At 40.6% G+C, this 21,390-nt stretch overlaps 2 protein-coding genes across 16 annotated transcripts in view; both read right to left on the reverse strand.

Annotated features, from left to right (window-relative positions):
* dlg2 (discs, large homolog 2 (Drosophila)) overlaps window positions 1-16,335 on the reverse strand; it is a 173,942-nt gene extending 157,607 nt beyond the window's left edge. For 2 of the 15 annotated variants that reach the window (XR_001224178.3, XM_005450506.4), the window contains exons 1-3: window positions 16,021-16,335; window positions 14,953-15,746; window positions 4,545-4,676 (exon numbers count right to left, since the gene is read on the reverse strand). Coding sequence is in view for 9 of the 15 variants with exons in the window: in XM_005450506.4 (XP_005450563.1) it covers window positions 4,545-4,676; window positions 14,953-14,971 (151 nt within the window). In the remaining 6 variants the exon portion in view is untranslated. Of the gene's footprint in view, window positions 1-4,544; window positions 4,677-14,952; window positions 15,747-16,020 lie in introns of those variants that run through there. The other 13 variants (XM_005450494.4, XM_005450492.4, XM_005450497.4 and 10 more) reach the window with 10 other exon arrangements.
* Window positions 16,336-19,645: 3,310 nt separating this feature from the next.
* Window positions 19,646-21,390, reverse strand: part of sytl2a (synaptotagmin-like 2a) — a 30,872-nt gene continuing 29,127 nt past the window's right edge. Inside the window, exon 16 of the mRNA XM_025910699.1 lies at window positions 19,646-20,132. Within this exon, the coding sequence (XP_025766484.1) occupies window positions 19,990-20,132 (143 nt within the window). The 3' untranslated portion in view covers window positions 19,646-19,989. The remainder of the gene's footprint in view (window positions 20,133-21,390) is intronic.

Here is a 21,390-nt window from a genome sequence, read left to right on the forward strand (position 1 = left end):
GATTTGATCTTGGATGTGTCATTTGATCTTGGATGTAGTAAGCGAGGTACGAAGAACGGGCCCAAGATGTTTATTAACTTCAGATCCCTGCAACAAGCCCAGGTCCAGTTTACTTTGGTGATTTGGACTATTCCATTTCACAGCTGCTGTTACATTTTTTTCCTTTATCTCCTGTACAGGCAAACGCATCTATTTGTCATTTCAGGTTGTAGTATTACACAACATTTTCAGATCTAATAGAAATAAAATGAGTGTTTCGTAATTCGTTCAGTTTATTGTCTTTATTTATAACTGGCATTATTGTTTCATTTTATTATAGAATCTTACAAGAAAGAGGCAAAATTGTATTCCATCATGCTTTATTAGCTGCGTCGGTAAAAAAACAAATCAACAATGCAAAAAAAACCCAAAAAAACATTGCAAAACAACACACTGGAAAACAGTTATTCATCACTTGATTGCTTCAATACAACCCTTGTTCACATATATGCCGGACGTATCGTGGCTGTTTTGATGTCGCTCTCTCTCTTAACCGATCAAATCTGGCTGTGGTAGCAGCTTTAAACTCGGTATGACCCAGGGTGATAGAGGTGCCCAGTCTGCATCGCATTCCAGCATTTTGTAGGCTGGTTTTCCTGCAAAACACAACAAATATTAGCCCACAAAGCTACCGTGAACAAAGCAGCATAGCGCAACGAATTCAATTCACATCGATATAAGACTTATTTGTAACCTACATCAACAATTGTGTTATGATAAATTACGTAATAACTACAACAGAAGACGTACCTTTGTGGGAATCCTTGGAGCAGACTAACATGTGAGCTGGAGTGTTCTGGAACGTTATATTTGGTCTTCAAATGGCTGCAATCCAGGCCATCCGTCGGCTCTTTGTTACTTCGGAAACATGGCTTGAACAATTTCTCTCCCACGACGTAATCCGATAAAAAACGATCTCTTTACCCGTCGGCTTCCCGTGGCTGTCATGCGACCGGCTATTGCAGTTAATAATACAACAGCTTCTTGCCATTTTTTGTGTTTGTTTTTATCACTGTGCGACTGTTTTCATGCGAAAGCCTGCATGCGCTAGTACCGCTTGCCACTCATTCCCAGAATCCTTTGCGGTTTTACCCCGGAATGACGTCACATTTTCAATCTCGTTCTTGTTGCTTTCTAACAACAAATGGTGCTTGCTATTCATTAAGTATAGTAGACAGTAGATGGGTAAAGATGATGGTCTTAATACAAGGTTCATTTAGCTTTCTAAAGCAGAAAAGAAAAGAAATACCTTATTTATCCAATATTCAGGGTATTATTTTGTTTCAGCATTTTAATATTAATTTTACCACAACAAACATATAAAAAGGACAAAAGGAATTTTGTGATGCTGTGGTTATCAACCTCGCTGTCAAGGTCAGCAGACTGAGACAACTGGTGGCATCGTTCCTTGGGTTACGGGGAGGTGTGTTTGCTTTATGTGCAGTTGGGAAGGTCATCTGTACTTCTGTGTTTTTAAAGAATAAATACCTCATGGCACAACCAACAGCATATCTACAAATCTGAGAGGAAACTCTCCTGCTAACAAACCTGCTAAAATATGCCATTAATACTAACCAAAGAATACAGTAACATTCAGAGTCGTTCAGCTGCTCAGAGGAACGACTCCAGAGAGAGGCAGGGATGATGAAGGGGTTAAATCTAGACATGAGTCCACTCTGCACTGAGGGGGTTTAGCCAGAGTGACTATGCACAGGCCAGATTAGATAGCACCTAATGCTTTGTAAGATGATTAAATCTATTTCAGGATGGATTTATTCCATAGCAGAACTCTGTGATTGCAGTGTCTTGATGGATGCTCTATCATTCATGTAAGGAAATCCCAAAGGTTGATTCTGTTCATCTGGACATTTCAGTGGGAGAAACGTTTCAGGTGACTTCTTCAGTCTCAGCTGACTGCAGGTTTCCCCAGTCTTACAGTACATAATCATTGCATAATCATTACAACTAGCACCACTGGCGAACAATGGGCTGTAAGGTCAGTTATTTGATCATTAATATGCAAATTATTATGACCATTGACAAGGACAGACTGGCAGGAACTCTGCAAGCCTCAAGGTGAGGACATCGACGCCCTCACCCACTGCATCACGGACTACATTAATTTCTGTGTTGATAACACTGTGCCTACCAAGAAGGTACAGTGTTTCTCAAACAATAAACTGTGGGTCACCCCAGAACTGAAGGCCCTGCTGAACAAGAAGAAGAGGGCTTTCTGGTCTGGAGACAAGGAGGAACTGAAGAAAGTCCAAAAGGATCTTAAATACAAGATCCGAGAAGGCAAGGAGCGCTTCAGGAGGAAGATGGAAAACCAACTCGAACAGAAAAACGTCAGAGAAGTCTGGAGGAACATGAAAAAATCTCTGGACACTTCCAGGACAATGGAGGAGCCACAGTGTCTGCTGGCTGGGTGGGCTAACGACTTGAATCAGTTTTTCAACAGATTTGACAATGGCCCACTTATCACCTCTCCCACCCCCCAGGTTCCATCAACCCCTCTCCAGTTTTTGACTTCTCCAGTGCTTTCAACACCATCCAACCTGCACTACTGAGAGGGAAGCTGGAGGGAGCCGGAGTAGGCAAACAGCTGGCTGCATGGACCATCGACTACCTTCCCAACAGACCACAGTATGTGAGGCTCCATGACTGTGTCCCCGAGGTGGTAATCTGCAGCACGGGGGCACCACAGGGCACGGTTCTCTCACCTTTCCTGTTCAGCCTTTACACTTCAGACTTCTGTTATAATTTGGCAAGACAAAGGAGATGATCATAAACTTCAGGAGGAAGTCACCCCCTACAACACCGGTGAACATCCAAGGGAAAGACATTGAGATAGTGGACTCTTATAAGTACCTGGGCGTTCACCTCAACAATAAACTGGACTGGACTACAAATACAGACATCCTGTATAAGAAGGGCCAGAGTCGACTCCACCTGCTGAGGAGACTGAGGTCCTTCGGAGTCTGCAGGACTCTATTAAGGAAATTCTATGACACTGTGGTAGCATCTGCCCTGTTCTATGCAGTGGCCTGCTGGGGGAGTGGATGCACGGACAGGGACAGGAGCAGGATTGACAAACTGGTGCGGAGGTCTAGCTCTGTGTGGGATGTCCTCTGGAGTCTGTGGAGGTGGTTGGCGAGAGGAGGATGTTAGTAAAGCTGACATCCATCATGAACAACCCACATCACCCACTGCATGAGTATGTGAGTGTGCTGAGCAGCTCCTTTAGTCAGAGACTGAAACACCCTCGCAGCAGGAAGGAGCACTTTCGCAGATCATTAATCCCAACAGCAGTTAGACTCTATAACTCCTCAATCACTTTGTCATGACTCACTGGACACTGTGAACATCCATGGTCACCACTTCATGCATAATGGATCTTCTATGTGTATGGACATTTGCAGGTATATATGTATGTATATGTATACATATGTATATTTAGTGTGTACATGTGTGTGTGTACATGTCTATACATGGGAATAGTAGTGGTAAAATAGTTATGTTAAGCGATATAGTTTATGTCTTGCATATTTCCACAACCATATCCATAATCACATACTGTGTATGCTACCATTGTATATAGTGTATTATCTCACTTTTTTCATTGGTTGTACTTATTTGTATTTTTGCATTTCCTTCTGATATCTGCCTGAGCTGAGGTAACGCTAAAATTTCCCTGTTGTGGGATCAATAAAGTCTCTTATCTCATCTTATCTTATCTTATCTTATCTTATCTTATCTTATCTTATCTTATCTTATCTTATCTTATCTTAACTTAACTTAACTTAACTTAACTTAGCAACCATTGATCAATGACCACTGATCTGTGCTTGCAATGTCTACATCTTTCTCACCATTAAAGGAATTTGTAAGATGTGTTTGGCTATATCTTTAAATGTTAGCAGTAATGAATGTGTAACAATTGCACACACACTAATAAAACCTTGTAATGATGCTGTCAGTCTGAAGCAGTCAGGTGTGGTTTTGGAAAATATTGGACGATTTTGCAGCCCCCCTACTCTGTCCACCATTCCCAACCAGAGATACACAAGTTTCTCCCTGACTGGATTTGCCAATCAAAGCTGTGATCATGACGTTGCACCGTATTTCAACAGCATCACAGCAAGTTAGTAATTAAAGTCAAACTTATGAGAAAGGTGACCCCTTGAAAACAAATAAGCGTGATAAGAACTATTAATAAAAATGTATCTGAGGAGAACTTTTTTGTTTTAGCTTGACACCAGCAACAATCTGGAAACTGTAACAGTCATTCATATTGCAAACCAGCCCACCGAATGTATTTTGTCACGCTACTCTTCTTGCATTCACTCTTCACCCACCACTACTGTGCAGTGTTTCATGAACAAGAACAAGGTCACTAACACACTGATCTATGTATTTACAAAAACTTTTGTTTTGAAAATCACCACAGTATGAACTTTACAGCAAATGCTGTCTGCTTGATACACTGTGGCTGTGCGACTTACCAAGAAGAGCTTCAAACAGGCTGCTTTTGAAAATCCCCATCACTCTTTGAATGGCAGTTTTGAGCTGCTGCTCCTCCGGTTTCCTCAGGTTAGTGCAGTATTCCTCCAAAAGTGCAAGGGCTCGAGCTGTGTCTGCAGAGCACAGGGGAAAAAAGGCTCTGGGGTTTCCTTGGTTTATTTTTCTCATGGATAATTTATGTAAAATATATACATTGATCTGGTAATATTTAATATCTTGTGCAAAAAGGTTGATTCTGTTCATTGAGACGTAGCATTTTCAGTGGGAGAAACTTTTTGTCACTCATCCAAGTGACTTCTTCAGTCTCAGCTGACTGCAGGTTTCCCCACTACCTTTGCATACTGACTGAAACTAGCCGACTGAAGAGAGAAGGATGCCACACTGAGGATGGGGACAAGTGGGTGAAAAATTTGTCATCCAAGCAGAGAAAAACATCCTTGCAAAAGTCTTGAACTTTGCTGTGACGCCTAGACAAATCCTGTGAGTGGAACTGATCACAGCCTCAGAAAAAAGCGATTTGAAACAAAGACTTGGCAGACGTTGAAAGTTTCGGCCTGTCTCAGCAATGCAAAGCCACCAGCATCCAACATGAGCATGGAGGAGAGGAAGGTACTCACATCACTTATTAATGACAGCAACATTATCAACATTATCATCCTTCAGACAGACAAGGGTAGGTTTGCTAAACCAGAAAGACTATCATGACCCGTTGGTAGGCAGCTTGAATTTAGAGAAGTGAGGGATGTCAGTATGGAGGCAGATGATGGTCTCGTACTATGTTACATCTCTCTTCAATTGTGTTCCAGTCACTGAAGCAGTGGAAGTAGTTCATAAGAGATTACAGGATGACCCCAACCTCAGCAACAGGACCACTCTCAGCACCAACCAAGTGTGTTCTCTGGGAACTGTGTCTTCATTCCACATATTTCATATACAAGGGTCAGTACTATTACACATTAACTCGGTGGACCAACACATCACATTCACCAGGGAGGATATGAAAAGTGGCAGGTTAGCCTTCTTAGACTGTGAGATTTCCATCAGTAATGGGGGACATCTAAAAGCTGACGTGTACCGTAAACCTACGCATACGGATCAGTATCTAAGGTTTGACTCTCATCATCCACTGGAGCACAAACTGGGTGTCATCAGGACGCTACAACACAGAGCGAACACCATCCCCACTGACACAGCAGCCAGGGAGGCAGAAGAACAGCACATCAAGAAGGCCCTGAGTAAATGTGGTTATCCCAGCTGGACTTTTGTCAAAGCTGGGAAGGCTCCAAAAGAAAGCTCCAGCCGATCCAGGAGAGAAGGACAACCGCTGCCTAAGCGGAAACCTGTAGTGATCCCGTATGTGTCAGGAGTATCGGAACAGTTGAGACGCATTTTTTCTAAACACCGGGTCTCTGTGGCTTTTAACTCCCAAAACACGCTGTGCCAAAACTGGTCCACCCCAAGGATCGGGTCCCCCGACACAAACAGAGTAACATAGTGTACGCTGTTAAGTGCCAGGAGGATTGCCAGGATTTAAGCATTGGGGAAACCAAACAACCTCTGGCTACAACACAGCAGAGCTACCTCGTCAGGCCAGGACTCTGCAGTGTATTTACACCTACAGGCCAGTGGACACTCTTTCTATGATGAGGATGTACACATCCTGGACAGGGAGGAACACTGGTTTGAGCGCCGAGTCAAGGCAATTTACGTGAAAAGGGAAAGACCATCTCTGAATGGAGGAGGGGGCCTAAGGGTACATCTTAGCACAGAAACAGCTTTAGTGAAGGTTACAAATGATCTTCTTATGGCCTCTGACAGTGGACTCATCTCTGTGCTTGTCCTGCTAGACCTCAGTGCTGCGTTCGATACTGTTGACCATAATATCCTATTAGAGCGATTAGAACATGCTGTAGGTATTACAGGTACTGCACTGCAGTGGTTTGTATCATATCTATCTAATAGACTCCAGTTTGTACATGTAAATGGAGAGTCCTCTTCAGACACTAAGGTCAATTATGGAGTTCCACAGGGTTCAGTGCTAGGACCAATTCTGTTTACATTATACATGCTTCCCCTAGGCAACATCATTAGAAGACATAGCATAAATTTTCACTGCTATGCAGATGACACGCAGCTCTATCTATCCATGAAGCCAGGTAACACACACCAATTAGTTAAACTGCAGGAATGTCTTAAAGACATAAAGACCTGGATGGCCGCTAACTTTCTGCTTCTTAATTCAGATAAAACTGAGGTTATTGTACTCGGCCCTGAAAATCTTAGAAATATGGTATCTAAGCAGATTCTTACTCTGGATGGCATTACCTTGGCCTCCAGTAACACTGTGAGAAACCTTGGAGTCATTTTTGACCAGGACATGTCTTTCAATGCACATATTAAACAAATATGTAAGACTGCTTTCTTCCATTTGCGCAGTATCTCTAAAATTAGAAATATCCTGTCTCAGAGTGATGCTGAAAAACTAGTTCATGCATTTATTACTTCCAGGCTGGACTACTGTAATTCACTATTATCAGGAAGTCCTAAAAACTCGCTGAGAAGCCTTCAGCTAATCCAAAATGCTGCAGCAAGAGTACTGACAGGGACTAGAAAGAGAGAGCATATTTCTCCTGTTTTGGCTTCCCTTCATTGGCTTCCTGTTAAATCCAGAATTGATTTCAAAATCCTGCTCCTCACATACAAGGTCTTAAATAATCAGGCCCCATCTTATCTTAATGACCTTGTAGTACCATATCACCCTATTAGAGCACTTCGCTCTTGCACTGCAGGCCTACTTGTTGTTCCTAGAGTATTTAAAAGTAGAATGGGAGGCAGAGCCTTCAGTTTTCAGGCCCCTCTTCTGTGGAACCAGCTTCCAGTTTGGATTCGGGAGACAGACACTATCTCTACTTTCAAGATTAGGCTTAAAACTTTCCTTTTTGCTAAAGCATATAGTTAGGGCTGGACCAGGTGACCCTGAATCCTCCCTTAGTTATGCTGCAATAGACGTAGGCTGCCGGGGATTCCCATGATGCATTGAGTTTTTCCCTTCCAGTCACCTTTCTCACTCACTATGTGTTAATAGACCTCTCTGCATCGAATCATATCTGTTATTAATCTCTGTCTCTCTTCCACAGCATGTCTTTATCCTGTCTTCCTTCTTTCACCCCAACCGGTCGCAGCAGATGGCCCCGCCCCTCCCTGAGCCTGGTTCTGCCGGAGGTTTCTTCCTGTTAAAAGGGAGTTTTTCCTTCCCACTGTCGCCAAAGTGCTTGCTCATAGGGGGTCATATGATTGTTGGGTTTTTCTCTGTATTTATTATTGTGCTATCTACTGTACAATATAAAGCGCCTTGAGGCGACTTTTGTTGTGATTTGGCGCTATATAAATAAAATTGAATTGAATTGAATTGAATCTTTCACCATCTTACAATGCTGTGATTGCAGCCATTCCCCAACTCTCTGTGAATGGTACTCATGGCCATAGATCAGTGGTCTTTGATCAGTGGTCATAATTTACATATTAATGATCACAGTTCATTCAGTGGTGCTAGTTTCAGTCTTTGTGCAATGTCCTGTTTGTAAGGTTGGAAACCTGCAGTCAGTGAGACTGACGAAGTCACCTGGATGAGTGACGAAACGTTTCTCCCACTGAAAACGTCCAGATGAACAGAATCAACCTTTTGGGATTTACTTACCTGGATGATTGAGAATGCATGAAGACACTTAATATCTTGTGGCAAAATTGTATAAGATAATAAAAGGGATTGACAGTGATGCATTAATGGCATACAACAGATTTCAAGCCATATGTAAACATCTTTCTTTTTTTCCATTACATACTGAATCTGGCTGCGTGGTGTGCTCCCTCCTGGTACAAGAGCAGACAGAAGCGCAGCACTGATGTTTGAACAATCTGTGTTTCAGTTCATCTCAAAGGTGGTGTATGGGGTGGAGGCTTGTTCCACATCAGAAGGCAGATGCATAGATAGTTGTTTATGCATGGAGGAAAGCTTATGTGGACAAGTTTGAAAACATGAAGCTCAAGCTGTTTAGAGCTCATGACCCTAAATTGTACCATTTAACACAATTTGTCCACTTAGAAACACTGGCCTTCCATATGCAACACATTGAGTACAAATTAATCTCTGTCAAGTTACACCTTTTCAAACTCAATTAGAAGAACACTTCATTTGTGTGTCAGCGTATAAAAGAGATCTCAAATGTCTTATTCAGATGTTAGGCAAGAAGATGGAGCACCAAGAAAACAGAAAAATTTTAAGCGACAGCCTAACACGCAGACAATTTGTACTATTTCTTCGGTTCAGCGTTGTATTGCAGTGAAAACTAAATACTTCTTTTGTTACCCTTTTGTATCTGTGCACTAACGTTCTTTGTCATCTAAAAGCTCCCACTAGGGCTTAAAAACTGGGACTCTCCACCAGTTGGTCTTAGAACTGAAGAAGCTTCTTGGATGAGACGTGAAGCGTCTTCAAGGAAAACTTAAAGAAGTCCAGACGCTTTTCTTTCCAAGATCTTTAGACTACCATGACCTGGATGACTGAGAACCTACAAAGACAACATTCTTTGTAGTGTTTCTCATTGTATTTAACATTAATGTAGGTGAAATTACTGAGTTTTATGAAATACTACTAAATGACATACACTGCTCCTAAAAGTATTTATCCCTTCCCTGATTTCTTATTTTTTTCCATATTTGTCACACCTACATGGTTGAGATCCTCAAATTTTAATACTAGACAAAGATGACCCCAGAAAATGCAGAAATTCCACATTTTCTGGAAGACTGAGTTTAAATATAACCTATCTGACAAAGTGAAGTAGGTTAAAAGATCTCAAGAACAGATGAGTAACAAAGTAATTGAAACCAATCAGTTTGGAAACAGTTACAAGGCCATTGCTAAGACGTTAGGACTCCAGTGATTTACTTTGAGAGCCATTATCCACAGATGTGGAAATCTTGGAACAGTGGTGAACCTTCCCAGGAGTGGCTGACGTGTCAAAATTACTCCAAGAGGGCATTAGTGACTCATCCTCACTTGCCTAAGCTCATTAATCAACAATAAAAAGAGACTGGGCAAAAATGGCCTGCATGGCAGAGTTCGACGAAAGACGAAAACCACTGCTCAACAAAACAAATATGATGGCTTGTCTCATTTTTGCTAAAAAATGTTGATGATCCTCAACATTTCTGGGAAAGTATTCTGTGGACTCACACAACAAAATTCAAAATAAAAATATCATACCATAAAGATCATACAACAGTCAAACAGGGTGGTGGTACTGTGACGGCTTTGGACTGCTTTACAGCTTAGAGCTTGGACAACTTTCTATAACTGATGGATCCATGAATTTTGCTCTTTACTAGAAAATCCTGAAGGGGAATGTTGGCCATCAGTTTGTGGCCTGACACTCCAGAGCACTTGGGTTATGCAGCAGGTCAATGATCTAAAACAGACCAGTAAATCCAGCTCTGAATGTTATATTGATGCAAATAAAAGTTACGCATTCAACTCTTTTCTGTTTGTTTTAAGTTTTCTATTTGCATTTGTATTCATTTATTTTCCACGTACAAAATGTATATTATTCTCTTAAGAGAAGCGATTCATTGTACAAAATGTATCTGCTACTACTACTATTCAGTTTCTGGGCAGGTAATAAGAATACACAAAATCACATGATCAAGGAACAAATGATGTTAGATTTTACTTTCAGTCTGACTGCTCATCACTGCTTTTGTTACCTGTTGACTTTCAGGATCTGGCTGCTGGGCCCTGGATTCACTGAGCTTTCACATCGCTGCTTAGCATTACCGTGCTGTCTCTGCAGACGCTTGCAAAGAGCCAAAGTTGTGTTAACAGTATAATGCAGTTTTTCCTGTCCTGGACGCAGTTAGCACTTTAACATTGCACTCTTGTCCTTTTGTGCAATAAAAATAAAAGTAATGCCCATATCCACACTGTATCCACACTGTAGATTGCTCCATTTTTTTCCTCCTCCAGCAGAATCGATAGGCGAGCAGACTAACAATTCCAAGGAATTCAACTACTGGGAACCAGTTCTCTACAAGAACTGGTTCTTGAGTCCCATCCCTAGTTGAAAGGTAACTACATTGTGTTTAAGTATGCTACAAGTATTTTTCACATGCTTCAGTGTGGAATCTAAAATCATACCTACACATTGAACACAGCAACACTGTTTACCTCGTGATCATTTACAAGTGTACGAGAAAACAGTATAAAGTAAAGTATAAAGTTTTCACGTATAAAGTATATTGTTACAGTCATTAATATACAAATTGAATAACAGAGGGACAGCAGGATCCATCGTTGTGCCACAGACACCTTGTGATAACTTATTTTCTAAATATGATTTTATCCCATTTAAAACACTTGTAGAAAACTGAGAGTGTAAAAGAATTTCTGCATTTACTGTGTCAAACGCAGAAACACTGCACCTCATTTATTCAGGTCAGCCTTCACGGCCCCTACAAACACGTCCAGCTCAAGGGTTTTCTCTAAATTGGGATAAAACACAGCATCCTTTATCAGATGTGTTTTCAGCTGCTGCTAAATGACTTTTTTCCAATAATCTGGAGACAACAGGTCATATTTAAATTGGTCTGTAATGGGCTACCTTGTGTTTATTACCACCTTTACTGTATATGGAGAGCAACAACTGCACTGTTGGGAGCAAAGGGAAATATGAATGCATGATTTTAGAAGGCAAGAATCAAGCTCCCAACCACTGTTGTCAAGTTACTTGAAAAAAGTAATTAGTTACTAATTATTGATTATTTCTCCAAAAAAGTAATCCTGTTACTTTGCTGATTACTTATTTTCAAAAGTAATTAGTTACATTTTAAAAACATGATATACAACCTGAATAGGTAATGAAGCAACAGACCTTTCAGCCCAATTCTATTTTTATGCATAATCCATCATATACAATGTAACCAAATGAAAAAGCCTCTTTTTAAAATATGTCTGTGAAGGTTCTCAGTCATCCAGGTCATCGTAGTCTAAGGAGCTTGGAAAGAAAAGCGTCTGGACTTCTTTAAGTTGCTTGAAGACGTTTCACCTCTCATCCGAGAAGCTTCTTCAGTTCTAGGGTCAAATGGTGGAGAGTCCCAGATTTAAACCCTGTGGGATTGTCCCCCCAAAGAGGGACAAAAGGACCCCCTGATGATCCTCTACCTAATCACATGAGCCAAGGTGTGAAAGCGGGTGTGGGTCACAATCAACCAGGGTTTCGGGTGAGCCCATTGTGAAACCTGGCCCCACCTTGTCATGTGATTTCCTGAGGTCAGATGGCCCAGGATGTGAGTGGGCGTTAAGGCGTCTGGGGAGGGAACTCAAAACTGGATTATAGATGGCAGACAGTTGGTGTCGTAAGCCACCCCTCTGTTCAAAGATGGTCGCTCACAGTGGACGTAAATGGCTTCTTTCACTCCTCTTTCAAACCATCTGTCCTCTCTGTCCAAAATGTGAACACTGGCATCCTCGAAGAAGTGACCTTTGTCCTTTAGATGCAGATGGACTGCTGAGTCTTGTCCCATGGAGGTGGCTCTTCTATGTTGTGCCATGCGCTTGTGAAGTGGCTGCTTGGTCTCTCCAATGTAGAGGTCTGGGCATTCCTCGCTGCACTGTACAGCAAACACCACGTTGTTAAGTTTGTGTTTTGGAGTTTTGTCTTTCGGGTGAACCAGTTTTTGTCTCTTTTTAAAAATTGTTTTATGAGTTTTAATGCAACAGTCTCTGACTGGAAGAAATGTGTTTAACATTTAAACCTATTTTCTGCATATTCCAGCATATAAAATCAAATCATGTTGTGTTTCCACTCACTCTTTCAAATAGATTTCAAAACTCAGCAAAAAATAAATAGAATCAAAGATTCAGCAGCTCTTAAATCTATTGTCACCTGTTTAGCAGGAGTGGGGCGGGTGGAGGTTTGCCCACAGCGGTCATGTCAGTGGGGGGATCCGGGGGTTTCTCTGTGAATGTCACATTCCCTTGGCGGAGTGCTTGGAGCTCGCTCAGATTTGAAGTTTAATTTTTCGCTGTAGAAAGAAGTTGTCTTCCCACACAGAGTGAACAGCGGATGCAGATGTTTTTGCCACTTATTACAGAATCAAACTCAAAGTAATGTGAGTACTTTCACGCTTTAAACGCTGCATGGTTGCACTCTCTCCATCCCTCCATATTATTCATTGTTGATCTGCACACGTCTGTTGCTGCCACGGGCGTCGCACGCTCGTACGTCACTGTCATGAGACACTCTCACAAACAAAATCACAGTTTAGTAACGCAGTAACGCAGCGTGCTTACGGGAAAGTAACAGTAATCTAATTACTTTTTGCAATAGTAATCCCTCACATTACTCGTTACTCAAAAAAAGTAATCAGATTACAGTAACACGTTACTTGTAACACATTACTGCCCATCTCTGTCCCCAACTGACTTTGAATTTCTTAGTGATGTAATCATGTGACCAGTGGTTTAAAATTAAAATTTCTCATTTGTGCCCACAGACGGTAAATCTTTGTCAAACACCAGGTCACAAAGATTCACCCAAATGTCCACACAATTCTACAACAAACTCAATCAAATAATTATTTAAAACAATGTGCAACTATAAGACTATCATTTACATTTGCACCATTAAGTTTTACTCCATCTCTCTATAATCTCTCTATAACTTGCCAGAGACGATCGCCGATAACTTTCACTTGTTTAATGATTAAGGAAAAACTTGGCTTTAACCTGGATGTAACTTTGTTTCTAAAGCCTTTGGACATTACTGATCAGTTAGGGTTAGGGGGTTAACGCAGATTTCAAGGACTTCTTTGAAGGCTGCATGTTTAGATTTCATCAGGTGCAACAGAACATGATTCAGCCGGGGTAACTTCTGCTTTCCTTTGTGTATAAGGTACTTAAGGTTTGTGCATGTCGATAATAGCTGTTTAAAAGTTTCCATAAAATTATGTATTTGTGTTATTTCCCTCTCATAGAGCCTTAAATTCTCTTTCAGAATAAATGAAATAATTGTGATCCCAGTGGCATCATTTAATAACTGATATGAAGCCTCTGATCATTTCCTAGCAAAACAAAAACAGACCACATACAGATAATTAAGATTGGGGACTGTCACCAAATGGTTTTCAGTTATTCTTTGATACAACACTTTTATCACAAATTACTACAGTGCAAAAGATTACAATACCAACATTTTTGTTATAAACCTCTTTTACTTGTAACTGCAGGGTCTGTGGATAGCTCCCCGAGTTAGAAGTAAAAAGAGGCTTTATAAAAAGAGTTATCTACGGATAGCTGCAGCATGCAGCACTCTGCAATCCCTGTGTGAACCTCTGTGCCTCTTTTATAGTCCAACCACGGTCCCTCACTATGAATTTACAGTTGTGAGTCTTCTCCCTTCTGGCTAAAGATGGAACCAGAACAGAGCTTTGTTCATGTGTGAAATATTTTAAGAAAACTGAGACTTATTAAAGAGGACCATGTATATCCACAGCTTTATAAAACTGATGAAAATAACCATCAATGTCATTTGTATTTGTCACTAACAAGTAACATTACAATACAGTGAAGCTGGGAAACCTTGAGTTCTGTTATTCATGCTGATGTTACTGTGACACTTGACATTTAACTGAACACTGTGGCAGCCCAACCTCCCCACACCCCCCTCACAATGGTAGCAACGTAATTCACCTGTACACCCTGGAAACTGCTCAGTAAATACAAAAACCCTCAAGTAGTGAAAAGTGATCCACAGAGGACAGACCCCATCACACACAGGACCCAAACAATCTACAGCCAAAGTCCCAGCCCACCACCACCACCACCCTCTTCTTTATATTGTTTATTGGCGTTTGGCAAATAGCAAAATGGTGCATTACTGCCACCAACTGGTGTGGAGTGTGGACTGAAACGTCAGAAGAAAAAAAAATAGTCTGCCTTAAAACTATGGCCTGATAACTTTCACTTTTCGAGTTCTTCTGAACTAAAGTCCAGTTTCACTTTCATATCAACAAACTTTACAATCAAATATATTTTTGACGATGTATTAAAACATGTTCTATTGTTTCCTCTTCTCTACTGCAGTAACACTGTCCTGTGCGGTATTTTTCTAATTAAAAGCAACGTGTTACTCAAACCAGTGTGTCCAGTCTGAGTCGAGGGACTACCTAACACTAGGCAGGTGGTTTTGATCTCACGGTCAATCTCTGTACACTACTGAAAAATGTAGTGCAGATAAGACGCACTTTGATGCAGTATCAACAGAGTCTCATGAATTAAATGTGTCACATAACTGCACTCTGAAAATGGATAGACATGTAATAATAACAACTCACCTTTTTTTCTGATAGGCATGGCGACTTGGTGTAAACCTGACTCTCAATAAGGCTTCCACTTCTGTCTTCAGTGCATGATCAAAGAGTTCTCTCAAAGTGGCACAAAAACAGAAACGTTTTGGTAAACTTCAACAGAGACAACTCAAACCAGCTGTTTTTTATTTTTATTCCAGGGACAATGGGGAGCCTTTCAGGAGGTATCCAAATAAAATAAGGAAAGGACTAATTCCACTGATGATCCAGCCATGTGACTGTAGGTGTCTCTGTCCCACTTTACAATTCATGAGAAATCCACAATAAACTCAGAAGAGGTCCCCCCCTGCAGCAACCTCTCATTCATATCTATTTAGTGCGTGCAGTCAATCAGTGGTCCTTGATGTAAGATGCAACAACAGTTGTGATTCTGCAGTTCAAAACATTATATGTATGAAGATGCTTAGCACGTCTGTCTGGATATACTTAAGAGAAACATCCTTTGGCTGAAGAGTTAGCAGGCCACAGAAGTGCTTTGTCATGCTAGGTCGCTGGTGGTCCACACAACCTGGTACAGACAAACTGCAAAATAACACAGCAGGGCAAACAGGCGGACACCAAACCAAGACGCCCTGACAATTGGACGAATGTGTTCAAAAACGCTGGTTCGGTGTCTGCTGGTCCGGGGGAGCCTTGAGGTCTGGGGGCTGGCCTGAGTTAATATGGTCTGCTCACTCAGCCGCTGTGGTGTGACAGTCCTCCACAGATCCACGGACAGGAGAGCTGCTCCACATCCTTCATCCTGAGGTTTGCTCTACAGCCTGCCAGCAAGAACAGGGTAAAGGGTGAAGTACACTTAAAATATGCCAGCTGGAAAAGTGATCCCAGCTACAGCAGTTCTTCTGCTCTCCTCAGCTAACACCCAGTGGTCACCTCAGAGTTTTATGCCCGGAGGTTTTGACTTATGGTGGGATGTGTGTCTGTGTCCCCCATTAGGCGGTTAATCTATGAAATTAAGAAAAACAAAAATCCACCGCTCCCTCCTCACATTGCTGCCATACACAAACGGAAATCTGCGCGGTGCCCGTTGCTTACCGATCATTCACGTTATATCGCAGCCAGCGGCGATGCCAAATGAAATGACGCTTCAACAGTGCGACGACAACACCTGCCTGCCAACGACGGCGCTGAACGGCTTTCAGGTGGATCCGTGTTCATGTCCTGCAAAACGGTGACCGAAGAAACACAGTGCTGTGTTCTCCCTGTGCTACATCCCTTTATTTCATCCCACCTGACAGCATCTCTAACAGTTTTACGTACCAGAAACAAGCCCACTATACTACGTAAACGAACTTCCGCTTGTACTTTTCAAACTAATGCCTTCTCTAAGCGTACATTTTAACTCAACATGTATATTTATTTCAAACACAGCAGTCGCTCTGGCGTAATGACTGTTAGTGACTCAGTCCTCTGTGAAGAAGCGGCCGCTGTGAGTGACATTAAAGTGACTGAATTAGCATTCAGTGTAGTAAAACATATTTGAAAGAACACGAACAAAAACACGAACAAAACCACAGAATGTATATATATATATATATATATATATATATATATATATATATATATACAAGGGCGTAGATTTGACATGGACGGAAGGGACATGTCCCCACCAATAATTTGATCTCTTCGAGTAAAGAAAAATAAAACCGATAGAAAGAAAAAAAAAACTATCTGTCAGCGTCTCATTCACCCAGCGGTGCAGAAAGAGTTAAATTACGTTCTCTACTGGAGTCCTGCCTCATGTGACAAATATGGCCAATGTGATTGGCTGTGCCTTTCAGGGAGCTCTGTTTAGTTTTAGCAGCGGTAAGCCTGCGCTGCAAGGACCTGCAAGGAGGAGAGGAGGATGGCAGCAAAAAGGAAGAACCTGGATATAAGAAAGTATTTTTCAAAGAAATCTGTAAGTCACTTAAAGTCAAGTTCACTCAGAAAATGTGTCCGTCATAATAACGTTACAGGCTGTGCTAGGCTTTGGCCCACATCAGTCTAAAATTGTATGTAACCATGAATAACGTGTTTTGGAAACTGAACAACAGGCAGCATTATTAGTTATCTCGGTCTCTAATTTCCAATTTTGATTGAAACTGTCAGAGGAAACTGCAGCCTCGAGCAAGCCAGGATATTAGTTTACGGAGGCTGTTAAAATTATATGTCTAACGTTAAAATGTTGGTGACACAATAATTTCATCCTAATGGCACTGACGTATTCATAGGGTTAATTTTTGAGACAATATATCATGAGGTAGTCATGATTTTGCAAATATTCCACCTTGTAGTGCAGTTTGAACAAATTGTTTTATAAATGCACTCACCCTACAAACATTACTGATGAGTCAAGATCTGCACACAGTGACAGAAACACCGAAGCAGCTCCACATTTTATTCTTATTGTCATGTATGTCCTATTTGTCAGGTGACAGAAGAACCAACACAAAGCTCAGAGAGAAATGGTGATACAAGATCACAGGTGAAATTGGATGATGACTTGTTGGTTCATGACTGTATTTGAAGCACATGTGTGACTGCATGTATTTGGAATGTCTCACTGTTATTTATCAGGTGACAGAGGCAGCTCTGCCATGTTGTAGCTCAGAGGTGAAGAGGCGAGGTCACAGCTGACTGACTGATGATTTGGTGCTATAGATTAACTAGTATTTATTATCATGACAGTTGTTAGGCTGCTGATGTAAATTGATTCATTAGTGTATATTTGACAAAGAATCTGAATTGACATGTCTCACTTTTTATATGGCACGAATCAATGTGTTATTTTATCAAGTGGCAATATGTCCTAGTGCAGTCAGAGGGGAAGAGCCAGGGCCAAAGGTGAGGCACATCAAGGACATAATAATAATTTTAATCTGAGGATAAAACGCATGTACTGAGGCTGAAAGAAGCTTCAGTGCTCTCAGAAGACTAAAAACATGGCTAAGGTCAACAATGACTCAAATGAGTCATGTTGTATGCCATGTCCACCAGGAGAGACTGGACAGTATAGATGTAAAACCAATATGCCAGCAGTTTATCTCAGTTAACGAGAGGAGCAGGCATGTGTTTGGCTCCTTCACATAGTGGACATTGAGTTGTTGTGTGGGACACCAGTAGTCCATGTCTGTTGCTGTAACAGTTCATGTTTAGAATAAACAGCTCACTGATTTGATCGGGGCAATAGTGCCTAAAATCTTGCATAATTTTGCTGAGAGATCTTTTACTTTGTGGTAATCTTAGATGAGTAGTTTTATGGACAAAAACCAGCAGGTCATTCAGTGTCCCCTTAGTGCTAATGTATCAGAGATGTTGGTGTACTATAACTGAAGTAATGTTGTTAAGTCCTTAAAGTCATATTCTTTATTGTCATTACTGTATTTGAAGCTATTTTTATTTTTGTATGATGATTTATATGGAATATGGCTGAAGTAAACTGAAGTCTAAAATACTTAGTCAGTCATTTGTTTAATAGTAATTTAACATGATATAATTCACATATAAAACTATGAATTGTAATTTAAAATGGTTTAAAAGCATGTAGAATAGCATATGTAGGCAAGTATATTTCTCCTTTTTTTTATCAAGAAGCAAAGACAAAAAGGAAAAAAAAGAAACAGGGCAGGGTTGGGTGGTTGAATCATCCGTCCCCACCAATGCCAAAACCAAATCTACGCCCTTGCTTCTATGTGTGTGTGTATTTTCAAGCAAGAAGAAAAAAAGAGCAGTATTGTGCTTTTACTTTGAAGGAAACTCGAATGAGCTTGACGCAGTTGTGTAACTTTACCTTAGCAACGCAGAGGCTGGTCGCTGGTTAGCTGCCCCCCGGTTTGATTGAACTGATGCGACAACCAATCATAGAACGGGATTTATTGTATCAGGAGGGACTGACCAGTGAGAATGCTTTAAACCTGTGCAGAGCAGAACCCTTCAGTTGAAATTGCTGCATTAAATGTACTGTAGGAAATCTGAAACATCCAAAGTAGCGATTCTAAAATGGACCAGCCAAAAGAAGTACTTGAACAAGAACAAGGTGGTTGTCGTCTGTATTTAGTCTTAACATTGTATTACTGTACTTGGACGAATGTTGCAAATAGTCTGGTTTGGGCAGATTTATTGTTATAATTCAACAGTGAAATCTGATGGTCGTGAAAGATGGCGTTACAACTAGAGAGAAACTGGACAATGGGAATATAGAATGTAAAAGAATAGACTTAAAACAAGGTGCCACTGTAATACTGCCTTGGATACTGCATCCTATGTGGAATGTATTCATTTTTGTCTTCAGGAGCTAAATAATACTTTTTGACCTCTGACTATTCTTGTGTCTACAGAAGCCTCCCTTTAAACAACAGTGCCACTGTTTATCAATACATTATACTCATAATTTGCAGATTCTGCCAGAGATAACCACTAAGGGAAGTGTTCAGGAAGGCTTGTACTAGTGAGTGGGGACATACAAATTGTTACTGCAGTATCCTGATGAATTACATCTGTTGCAGCAATACACAAAACTAAATGTGGGGAAACGGAGGATTCAGTGAGATTACTGCCTCTGGGGTTAGTGTGTATGGTTTTGATAATAGTTATTATCTCCAGTTATGAGGTCAAAAATCTAAATTTCCAAGCGTTCTTTCTCATGAATAAAACCATTATTTCACCACCAAACCAAAAGTGAAATGAACATTCTGTTTATTGCTTGCTGTAGTAATCATACTATACAGTTCATTAGTGCTTACATCACATGGAGAATTTGATGAATTACTGTGACTCCTGTCAGAGCATAGATTATCATTTCTGCTTTCTGCATTTCTTATTAAATAATGATTTAACATGTGATTTGGACAACAAAACCTAGTTTTTATATGAACTGTGTACATGTTTAAAATACAGCGATCATCATCATATATGACTCCATACACACTATTGGTTGCTTCCATTGGATAATATGTGGATCATCTAAAAGTATATACTGTGCTGTGTAGTTTCTACACATTAATCAATACATTTTATACAGTGTCACTTTGAAATGCTCTTTAGCATCATTCTCAGAGGTAAAACATCCTCCACCCATTCACTATCAGAGCGTAACATCCTCTGCCATAAATCAGCTTCATCTGTCGTTGAATCCATCCAAGACACTTCCACACCGTAACTCTTCCCTGCACAGACAAGCACAAACATTACACTGATTTCATTGATTGACACAATGTACAGTACTGGTGTTTATACTGGCAAGAAATCCAGTAGAAGAGTAAAAGATGGAGCAAAATTGACAATAAAATTTTTTACAATAAAATCTATTAATAGTGACATAAATTTGAAAGTATTATCTACAGGTGAAATGTATTGTTTGTTCTGTTGTTGGGGTAAAATTAATAGGAATTAACAGGGAACATTACAGTAAAGCTTTAAACAAACTAAAGTAAGGACTAAGAAAAGTTAGACACAATATGTTCAAAGTTTGACCTTTACGTATATGGCATTTGTGGGCAAAGGATGGCCAGTTAGGCTGTTTAATCCAGCCTATCAAACATTTACAAAACTACAAAATTTTCCTAAATAAGTTAAATATTTATTTAACTTTTTCCTGTGTTTTGCTGCATTTTCCTGCAATACCAGGTAGATGTCACTAGATGATGCACTCCAAACACTTCTGACCTTTACCAAGGCAAATTTATTCTGTTCACGCTCACATATTTATGATTCCATCATCAAAACATCAAGACACAGCTCAGCTCCTGATGTTTGTTAAAGGCATTAATGACAATTCTGAGGTCACACAGGGTGACAGAGGGATTTGTATGACAGGTTTCATCAAGAGGCCGAAGCTATAGATGCAGCTGCCGGGAGTCCCCCCTCCTCCTTTCGACTACAAACACGTCCTTTTACTCAGTTGCAGAGCGTCATCAAGAGCGCTTTCTTCACAAGAGCTTTGACTCGGGTAGTTACCTATCCTCTTAGGGTTAAATATAAAGCCCCTTGAGGTTATTGTTGCTATAATTTGGATGTTTATAAATGAAACTGAATTTAATTTCACATTCTATGACGACTTTCATTCATTTTAAATATTTTCATCTGTTAAAATGTAAAAAGTTTTTTTTACAGTCAGTTTTAGTATTCAGACATTTTGCACTACAGCTTTATTAGCATCAACCAAACAGAAACAATGACCAGAGGCACATCAGTCTCAGTCATTGTGATCATTGCTAGCCACACCAAACAAACACAGCTGTAATTCCCGTTGTACATCAACAACAACAGTGAGACATGAACACAAGTTAACTGGAATGGCTGTTATCAGACTGTAACTTAAACACATTAACATCAGCATGAAAAGTCCCATGAGTCGTCAGGATGGTGGCCTCTCCCCTTGGGCTGCAACAGTGTATTAGACCAGTATTAGCTTGATGTATTCAG

The sequence above is a fragment of the Oreochromis niloticus genome, linkage group LG10 (genome assembly GCF_001858045.2).
Source record: "Oreochromis niloticus isolate F11D_XX linkage group LG10, O_niloticus_UMD_NMBU, whole genome shotgun sequence".
Classification (NCBI taxonomy): Eukaryota; Metazoa; Chordata; class Actinopteri; order Cichliformes; family Cichlidae; genus Oreochromis; species Oreochromis niloticus.